We start from the raw sequence: 10,847 nt of genomic DNA on the forward strand, positions 1-10,847 counted from the left end.
GGGGGCGAGTGGGTGGCTGTCGGTTAGGGTTTGGGGGAGGGAGTGGATAAGGAGGGGGGTAGCGGGGTGGGCCGGCCGGCCGGGCCTGGGGGTGTCGGCCCAGTTGGGCCACGGCCCGGGGGGGTTTGCTCTTATTTTTGTTTTCTGTTTTCTCTTTTGTATTTTCTTTATTTTCCTCTTTTCTTTTCTGTTTTATTTTTGTTTCCTATTATTTTAGGTTCTGTAAAAATATATACTTTGCATCTAATTTGAACATTTCGATTTAGTCCACCGCCACAAAAGTCTAGACCCCAATTAATTTGGTTTGATATTTTATCAATCTGTAAAGGCATTTAAATAATCAGGTTTGCTAATATTTAAGTCATTTTAGTGCATTAAAACACATAATAAAAGTGTGGTTCCTTCAGAAATATTTAGTAAGGATTATTTGCCACAAACCGAACATTTTGGTTTTAATGTTTCAAAAGTTTTGTTGTTTGCCTTTCTTTCAAATTTGAATTTGGATCGGTTCTGAACTAACGCGAGATTAACGACAGTAACTTTGATGGCTTGGCATCATTAACACGTGATTACTATAGCCTAATTATCCGGGCGTCACAACTTTACTCGTACCGTAATGCATGATCCTGTGGCCAGACACTTGGTCACTTTGAGCTCATTATGATGATGCATTACCGAGTGGGCCCAGTGATATCTCTCCGTCATACGGAGTGACAAATCCCAGTCTCGATCCGTGTCAACCCAACAGACACTTTCGGAGATACCTGTAATGCACCTTTATAGTCACCCAGTTACGTTGTGATGTTTGATACACCCAAAGCACTCCTACGGTATCCGGGAGTTACACGATCTCATGGTCAAAGGAAAAGATACTTGACATTCGAAAAGCTCTAGCAAATGAACTACACGATCTCACGCTATGCTTAGGATTGGGTCTTGTCCATCACATCATTATCCTAATGATGTGATCCCGTTATCAATGACATCCAATGTCCATAGCCAGGAAACCATGACTATCTATTGATCAACGAGCTAGTCAACTAGAGGCTTACTAGGGACATGTTGGTGTCTGTTATTCACACATGTATTACGATTTCCGGATAATACAATTATAGCATGATAAAGACAATTATCATGAACAAAGAAATATAATAATAATGCTTTTATTATTGCCTCTAGGGCATATTTCCAACACTACGAAGGTGTCGGTGCCATCGTACTCTGACTTGACGGCCCGCCACCTACCTTCTTCGCCTTCTCCGGCCTTCCCACGCCAGCCGCCCAAGGAGGCGACCCCAAGAAGTTCAAGGAGCTGGCCTCACCGGGAGAAGGGGCCAGGTGCAGATGTTGCTGCAGCCGGCGCCGCCCAGGGACGGCGGGTTCGACGCCTAGTCGGACCCGTCATCCCCCCGGCCGCTACCCTCGTCATCGCTGCCGCTGTCCTCCTCATCACTCTCACCCGAGGAGGAGCTCTCGCTGTTGGTTGAGCTCTCCGCACAGCACCTTTGCCTGTGTCCCGAGCGCCCGAAAACCTTGACGGATAGCAGATCACTCTCCGCTAGCTTGAAGCAGAGGACGTGCCCATCCATCAAGCAATGGGCGCATGCAAAGGTTTTCCAACCTCGGCGAAGGAGCATCACTTGAGGGGCGGGGAACCTCGTGTTCACCCACATGTCGCCGTGGCAACACCCCTTCATGTGAAGCCTCAACCGCGGTGGCTGGTCGACCTCCAGAATGCTCGCGAACACCCGGGGAAGACGAAGGCTGCGGCGCGGTGCCCCGCGCTGCTGAAAGATGAACTTGAGCGCCGGGTCCCCGACATGACCACTCGGCGAAGTGGGAGGAGATGGCGACGGAGACGGCGCATGCATTCCCCTTCCACGACCACCTCTGCATCGACCGCCTCGCCGACCATGGCCCCATCCATCGGCCCCGTCTCGAGCGTGGCCTTCACCCTGGGCATCGAGCTATTCCTTGACCGCCACAACTCTCTGGCGGGAGGAGGACCTGGTTGGCCTCGACCCCGCCCTCTTGCCATGGCAATGGATGGAGAATGGAGGACGAAGGAGAGACGCGAGGAGATGCTTTTCCTCCTGCCCCCGAGTCCCCTTTTTATAGTGGGAAGGGGAGGCCGAAGGATTGGCTCCGCACCCCCAAAGAGCCTGCTCGAATCCGGCTCATTAAAGTGGCAGCGGGCGAGGCCATCGACCGCCTTCCTTGACCGATTGAAGGCGCGTGGGTATCGGCCCGCGCGCGCCTTCCCATATTCCATGCATCTGTCACCTACCCCATGCCGTGCATGCGACGTACATGGTGCAAGGGGCGGGCTTAGTGGGAAACGTGGAACGACGATTCCAAGGCGGGGAGAGTAAATGAGCAGCGGCTCTGCAGTCTTAACGGGACACGCAAGCCGCCTCTTTACTCTTCGCTGCAGGATGACGCAAGCATGCTTCAGTCACCCCACGCACGATCCCCACGTCACGCATTCAACGCAGGTCGTGGGGAAGCGCGGCGGAGGAAAGAGTTTCCACAGTAAAAAAAAACCGCCCCGCTTGCCCGCGCACCATTCTGGGCCTAGCCCAACAACGCGTCGCACTTATGTGTGGTCCAGGCCCGGGGGCTCCTGTCGATGAACAAAGGTAGGGGCTCTTGTACCCCTTCACTTGTGCACGGGCAGTTAGAGCCGTGCCCACGGCCGCACTTAGCAGGGCAGAAGAGGAAAGGCAATGCCACAAGACAAGCAAGGCAACACCAAGACCAGAGACACGAGGAGTGGAGAGGCACCTCCATGATGGCATGCAGATCTTCGTGAAGATCATAAACATGCAAGATCAGATAAGGACCAGAAGACGACGATTCTCGACAAGATCCTTGCCAAGGAAACCCACAAGACCTCCGGCAAGATCCTTGCCAGGGACGACCACAATGTCGCGGCAAGACCCTTGCCGGGGCCTCGACAAGACCCTGGCCGAGGACATCAATGGGGCCGTGGCCGGGCCTGCGCACGCCAAGGCTCCACCGCCGTTCTCATGCAGCTGCCAGCCCAGCCAGCCAGGCGAGCACCTGCGTGGCGACGTGCGGTTCCGAGACCAACTCAGCAATCACCTGCGTGGTGGCATGCAGATCTTTGTGAAGACCATAACACTGCACCAGTTCAACAGCCTGCCAGCCTACATGGCGCCGCACGCCGCGCTGGCCTGGACGCGCGTCAAAGCGAGGCGAGGCGGTGACAGCAAGAAGGGCACGTCGGCAGCGCATTAAATGCGTTTGTCTGACACTGCCAGAGGATAGACACAGGCACCACATGCACTTTCCACCTCATGTTTGCCACTGTGGCATCCCCTTTTTCCTATAGAAGGAGGGCCGAGGCGTACTGGAGGGGGATTCAGCTTTTTGGACTACGGACGCACCGAAGCTAGTTCAAGAACACAAGAACATTCAGATATACACCAAAGTAGGACTAGGGTATTACGCGATCCTCGCGGCCCGAACCTGGGTAAACGATCCTTGTGCTGGCTCCTAGACCCGCTCTTTCCACAACCTCGCGCCCGCCAACCGTAGTAGGGATTTCAGTGATCCCATAGGTGCCGTTTCCGCTGACATAAAGTAGAGGTCTTGGTAAAGAAAATATTTCACTTTCAATGGTAAATTTGTTGTCGACCACAAATTGGAAGAAAGAAAATGACATAGAGGTTTATAAATTATATTAGGTACTTCACTTTCTAGACCAAACATTGGATGCGTTCATTTTGTATTGTGACAATGATATTCACTCTAGATCGATCTTTACTGTTGGGTTGCTGGCCATCTGTCACCTGAGACAAATAATGAAAGAAACAGTAAGTAAGGAAATATAAAATTTAATAAATGGTATTTATTATATAATAGTCACATCATAAAAATTAAGGAAATGCATACTACAGTATTTATGTATGATGATAAAGAAGGAAATAAGAAAGATAATGAGTACTAGTATAATAGGCACCTCATACAAATAAGGAAGGCATTAATATGCAATTAATGAATCATGGTAAATTTGGAAATAAAAGGGTAATTTATGAATTCTATTATATAATATTGTTCTCCTTCCAATCAAACTCGCCATCACCTCGCATGGATGACCTGTCTGACGGCACAATCCCTCGTAGTACTGTCCTGGCTTCTCGCGACGGACAACACTGCATGATCAAAGTTATTGCCTAGAGGTGGGAGTGACTATAACTACTTAAATAACTAGATGACCCATTGTGCCATTGGTGTAGAGACCAACTGCATTCCAGAAGTTAAGAAACTATTTGAGACATAAAATGGAAGTTAGGTGAACTATTTGAAAAGACATGTATGCAACCAGACACCCTCTAGTGGTATCACGCGGTACGGCTTTAGTTCGGCAAACTATCATATAGGTTAACGTTGTGTTCAGAGCAGACCCGACCCTACCATTACTCTGCTTCGTGGTTGTAGTTGGTCTTTACGCCAATGTGAATAAGGGTGCATTATTTAAATGTGGATGCACACTGGCACATGATAAACACGCACTGATTTCTAGAATGCAGAATAACAAGTTTTTCAGTTGACGTGACACCATCATCATGCCTTGCGATCTTGTCACTGCCTCTATACTAAAATACCGGGTCAGATCCATCAACCGTAAGCAGCTAAGCCTTCCGTGGGGGTACCAAAATGGCAAACCTTTGGTTATAATGTAGTTTGGTAGGCAACTATAGGAAGGGATGGAGAAATGACAGGCCAGTTCAGGCTAAGTCAAGGCTCGCTTGATTCGGTGCTTATCGAGGCATTCTCTCCCATGGAACAAAACAACGATGAATAAACCATGCATGGTTGAATGCTCTGAAGCACAACAGCCATGCACGGATGCATCCATGAGCCGGACTCACAATGTAGTTAGTCCGACCGATCTTGCAAGCGTTCCACGAGAACTGGAAAAGGAACATGTATCGAATTGAGTTGCAGGACAAACGAATACGAACCAAAACTAAAGGCAGTGTCACACCAAGTCATGGAGCAGCACGAACCGGTGGTCCTGGCGCCAGTTTTGGATCATGTCAAGGATCAATATGAGCACCCTCGCCCGAGGACGGCCATGGCCATGATGTCAGGTGAAAACTTGAGACTGAAGTCGGATCTAACCTTGGGGCCGCTTCGCCTGGCCCTGACTTTGGATCCTACGCAGGAGGTTGGCACAAAATCTGTTCCAAGGTAGATGTTAGATCCGATCTTGAACCCACTCTCCCTATTTCCGATGTCACACTAGGATTAGGCAGAACATGAAAAGCTCGTTCTGGACTACCTATTAGATAGGTTCCAGAAGCTTGCGACATTGGAGAACCCGATCTCGGTGTATGATTGGACCTGGGAGTCCCAAGGAAAAGTTGATTTTTTTACCCACCCACCCCCATCTTGTTGCAAACATCGAAGACCTAACCGACATCTTCTAAGGCACCATGGATGAGACCAATGACATGGATGAGGAGGTCGGCAAGTCTACGAACATCCGCCAACAGCCACCGCTCCCTTGGACAATTGGATGGTGACCTCGACCTATGGAGTCTACATGGTTGACACACCACGTGCCAACGACAACGGTGGAACCAACAATAGCGACAATACTGTATGATGGCTCCAACGGCAACGACAACACCATGAATAGTGGCGGCGACAACCTTGACGGTCCTCCAAGCGGCGAGGTAGACGACTGTGAAAGCAACCTTTGCCCCAAAGACGAGCATATATTAAATGAGTCACTTAGTAGCCCGCGCCACGACGTGTTAAGGTGAAGGCTAGTCACGGAGGTGCTCATGTGGGTAGGGTGTGAGTGTGTGCATTCATAGCGGTGGGTGGATGTGCATATGTATGAGCAATAGTGTGTATGAGTGTCTGTGTCTGTACTACATTAACACCCCCCTTCTTAAGTCACTAATTTCTTCTTCATCCATAAGTGAACCAGAAAGCCCTTCTGCGCATAATTAAAATAAATTAGGAGACAATGGATCCCCTTGTTTCGAACCCCTAGTAGGTTGGAAGTTATCTGTCTCCTGAGAATTATAGATGATACTCCCTCTGTTCTTAAATATAAGTCTTTGTAGAGATTTCAATGCAGACTACATACGGAGCAAAATGAGTGAATCTACACTCTAAAAAATGTCTATATACGTACATATGTAGTCCTTATTAAAATTTGTAAAAAAAATTATATTTAGGAACGGAGGGAGTAGTATATTGTACCGACGAGATACAAGTCATCATAAAAAAACCAAGTCTCCTGGAATCCCAACCTTAACATAATATTCCTCAAGAAAACATACTCAACTTTGTCGTATGCCTTGCACATATCCAGCTTGTCCACACATAAATCTTTCTTCCCATTTCTCTTATTTTTTATCCCGTGGATGCACTCGTAGGCAATAAGCACATTGTTTGTTATAAGTCTCTAGGGATAAAGGCACATTCGGTTGGTGAAATAATCTCTAGTAAAATTATATTTAGATTTTTGGCAAGCTTCTTTGGAATTAAGACTAACGTGGTGTCATTCCACCCTTCCGTTATCTGTCTCGGGTTTATCGCCTCCGGGACTTCCTAGTATTTTTTTTGTAGAAAATTGCATGCAAACCGTTGGGGCCATGGGCATTGATATCACCGATACTGAATATAGAGTGCTTCACTTCATCCTCCACAAAGGAAGCAGTTGTTCATTTATTTATTTAGAAACTCTCGGCATAATGTTTCAAGAAAGCCAAGCTCTGTATTATTAACTTCGGAAGAGAAAGGGTGAGAATTTTTTTTTCGATCATCGGGTTTAACATGTTCGTACCTACCTGCCACTCCCCTTGGTCATCCTTAAGTCATTTCATCAGGTTACATTCTTTCCGGCCATGGCAAAGTGTTGGATTTTTTTTAATTGCCGTCGTCATTACATAACCAGTCCACCCTAGCTCGTTGGAGCCAATGCAGTTCCAGCAGGTGTTCAGTCAAGTCTGCTAGCTTGTTCCTTTCTTTTCATGTCACATTCATCATTAGTCATAGGCCCTTTCGTCACACGTGCAATCTCTTTCTCTGCCTGTTTAAGCTTCTTTTTCTGGGTTTTAACTACCCGTCAATCCTAGTTATGAAAGCTCTAATGCATCATACGAAGCTTCCCCAGTATGGCATTCCCCTGCACATTCAAAAACGATTCATCCCATGCTTGCATGACCACTAGTTGCACTACCGAATTTTCCCAAGATAATTTTCACCAGTAGCTAATCTAGAACTTCGGAAACAAAACAGAAAACTACATGTAACACTACTCTCAACAGTCATATATTGATTTGTTGCTTTATGTTTAAGCACCATACATAGGTTTTTACACCCAGACAAGTTTACTCAACAACGAGATAATATCTGCATGGTAATGACCACACAATTTGACAATTTGAACCACATAACATGGAAGAAGATGCTTCAAAGTTGAAAGATATAAAGAGGAGCAGGAGCAAGCAGGCACTTCATTTCTCTCAACAGCTTATTAATGCAGACTACCTTCATGGAGATTCTGGCCAGTCAAAACCAGCGAAGTCTTCACCGAATACACCACCATAGAACCTAACTTCTAGTCACTCAAGAGCGTGATCGTCGTCCCATATGGCCTCGTCATCACCCCCGAGGGCGAAGTACTCATTGTCCACGAACTCTTCCCATGAGTCGATGGAGTCATCATCCGAGCACTCATCCCAGAAGTTGTTCTCATAGAAGTCGTCCACGTGGGGGCCGAGGATTTTCAGCCCAGGATACTTCTCTTGCAAAATCTTATCACCAACATCCCAACAGCCACGCAGATCTAAGAATTTGAGGTCTTCGCACCGGGAGGTGATCTCGAGGACAGCCGTTGTCTCGATAAGCATGTACCCTATCTCGAGGTGGCAGAGCTTTGGCATGTTGTAGGCAATAGCACGGGCCTCGTCATTATGGCACCCCTTCCCTGCGACATCCATTGGGTGCATGACTCGGCGAAGTCTGATGAGGGATTTGCAATTCTTACCGAATGCCTCCAGAGCACGAGCGCCAATCTTAGTGCAGCTGCTTACATCCAGGAATGTAACTTTAGTCAGTCTTTGTGCAGCAGTTTCCACTATAGAGTCGCTAATTTCGCTCCTTGGAATCTCCAAAGTCTTGAGAGATTGCGCACTTGCAAAACAAAACAAGGTTGGATAAGTAAGGTTTAATAAAATATTATGGATACGGTCATCAGTAAACAAAGTACTAGGGTTATATATATGGTTATGACAAAAACAAAATCACTGGAACATTGTCGGTTGAGGAAATAGTTGGTAATACCATTTTGAACATGTTCTTCTACACAGATGTGCGGGGTCTGGTACCATGTTCGCAACATTTCTCACTATCAGGAAACGGATTAAGCCAGAGGAGCATGATTGTGCTAGTAACTTTAATAGACCATCTATAACTTTGTATTTATAGATTAACACACTGTAATGATACTACCCCATTTTTATTTATGCAATTGAATGAATAATTTACAAGCATTAACAAAAATAATTGCCACAATATATGCACAATTGTTTATAAATGATTGGATTCAGTGATAATAGAGGATTCAGTGTAAAGACAAATACAACCGCAAGGCAAGTAATTCTGGAATCAATTATGTTACACATAACGTACTTGTTTTTGTTCCTCAGCACATGTCTTTCTAATCAATAGACGTATTAACATTCGTGTCCAGTGTTTCTCACATATTTGGATCCTGGAGTGTCAGATCGTGTTCCCTAGCCCATCTCCGCCGTCCAATTTCTTACTTTTGGCGCTAAAACCCTACTACCCCCTTGCGCCGTTTCATCTACCGTGGCCGCCACCTTCTTAGTTCTCGCCCCTCCTCGCCGTCGCCCTCACCCCCCTCATCCCTAACCGCCTCAGTGATCCAGCTCCTATATAATGAAATTACACATCCATCATATTTCCCCTGCCACAGCCACTACACCTGTGGCAATCTAAACCATTTTTTTTCCAATGAAAGTCTGTATGCATTTTGCGAGGATGGTACACAATCGGAAGAACTACTCCAGCAACGTGCACAACTAATGGTTCACCACTAACAATAATAATAATAAAAACACACAATGTTCCCATCTAGGTTATCAAATTCAAATCTCATGAGGAAAGGATCATCAAAATAAAAAAGATTTTGACTAAAGAAGACTACTTACTGGTCCGCGATGAAGGCGAACAATGAGTCGTTGGGAAGCCTGGACACACTAAGGCGGTGGCACGAGCCAGCGCTGCGAGAGAGGAGCATATGGACCATCCTGATGATCTTGTCAGGCTCTTTCTGCTGGCTCCACTCCTGAATGTCGATGTCCTGCCAGCAGTCGGCCCCTGAAACCACCCGGCTCCAGGGTTTGCAAACACCCGGAACTACAGAGAGGATCTCCTGAAGGGACCGTTTGCAAAAGATGATGCCTAGGGCATCTCGTGCTTGGTCCTCCCAACATCTGTCCTCACTGCACTCTTCCATCCCTGATCCTTCCGATCCAGGACCGACCATGCAAGTTGTATGTCCACCTGTTTCAGGAACCATGATAAATTACCCTGGGTGGTAAAATTATTTGCTTAATCCACACAGTTGAAGGCTTGAAATAGCATATTCAAAATTTCATGGCGACTTATATTAATAGTATGAAAGTGCTTTCCTACACTGAAAAAAATCCAGTTAATCAACATTTATTTCGAGATAATAAATTGCCAATATATATGGCAAGATCACCATAAAGGAGTATCTGTATCAAAGGTATGGAAATATAAACCCACCGACCACGATAAAATTTGAAGGAAAGAAATTACACCGAGATGAACACATGTGCAAGATTTCCCTGACCTGACAAGAAAGAACTTGCAGTTCAAACGAAACTAGAGGAAGAAATGAGATCTGAGCGAGATTGCTCGGAGAAGAGGTGGGAACATGAACTGAGATATGGCGGACTGCCTAGATCACCGAACCCAGATATTAAAAATAGCACGATCTTGGATCAAAGCAAGCTGGTTACGGGGAGTGAAAACCCAAATCAGGAAGCCTACTCAAGAACCAAACGAGAGCACCAAGATGCGAGGACCAACCAAAAGCCATCAGGGCCGAACCAGCGAGTACGAGGAAGGAGGACGCCGCAGATCTGAAACAGCCCCTCCGCCAGAGACAAAAAATTCGAGACAACCCGTCCTGGCGGGACAGTATTGTTAACGAGGAGAGGACTGCGCGGACGTGGTGTTCTTCACGACGGCGAGATGCTTCGGAGGGTGAGCTTACCAGGTCGCGGAGGAGGAGGAGAGGTGGTGGTGGTGGTGAATCTGTGGGAGCGTGGGGCGTCTCGGCGATGGGGCGAGGAGGAGGAGCGAGACTGCGAGAGGGATACAGTTGAGTGTAACGGCGAGAGGACCTTTCTCCTTTTGTTGCTCGCGCGTGCCTTTTTTTTCAGGTTTGCAGGGGGATTCCGGGGTGCGCCGCCAGGATTCAGGCCGAGTGAGCGCCGCATCGGAGTAATTAATTCCTAAGTTGAAAAGCCTGAAACGTGGTGCGATCATAATAATTCCTTGACATAAAAACGTGATGGTAAGCTTGAACGAAGAAACTACAGATGGAGTAGGCCATGTTTTTTTTCAGAAAGCTGTTGATGTTGATACAAGATTTACATACATATGATGCTACAGTGTGTGTGCTAGCTAGATTTGGTAAACAGATTTCATCGTATATGGCAGATATCGCTTACTCTCTTTTTTTTTTGCGAAAAGATATGGCTTACATTAATGTACTCAATGTAAATTTTATGTTCTATGTC

At 46.8% G+C, this 10,847-nt stretch overlaps 1 protein-coding gene across 1 annotated transcript; it reads right to left on the reverse strand.

The window, feature by feature from the left end:
- Positions 1 to 7,613: 7,613 nt before the first annotated feature.
- On the reverse strand, positions 7,614 to 9,532 carry LOC119282441 (F-box protein FBW2-like). The gene is made up of 2 exons (XM_037562672.1): positions 9,225 to 9,532; positions 7,614 to 8,184 (listed from the first exon to the last, which is right to left on the reverse strand). The coding sequence occupies exons 1-2, from the start codon at positions 9,530 to 9,532 to the stop codon at positions 7,614 to 7,616; spliced, it is 879 nt and encodes a 292-aa protein (XP_037418569.1).
- Between the last annotated feature and the right edge of the window lie 1,315 nt (positions 9,533 to 10,847).

This window comes from Triticum dicoccoides, chromosome 3B, assembly GCF_002162155.2.
Source record: "Triticum dicoccoides isolate Atlit2015 ecotype Zavitan chromosome 3B, WEW_v2.0, whole genome shotgun sequence".
NCBI classification, from domain to species: domain Eukaryota; kingdom Viridiplantae; phylum Streptophyta; class Magnoliopsida; order Poales; family Poaceae; genus Triticum; species Triticum dicoccoides.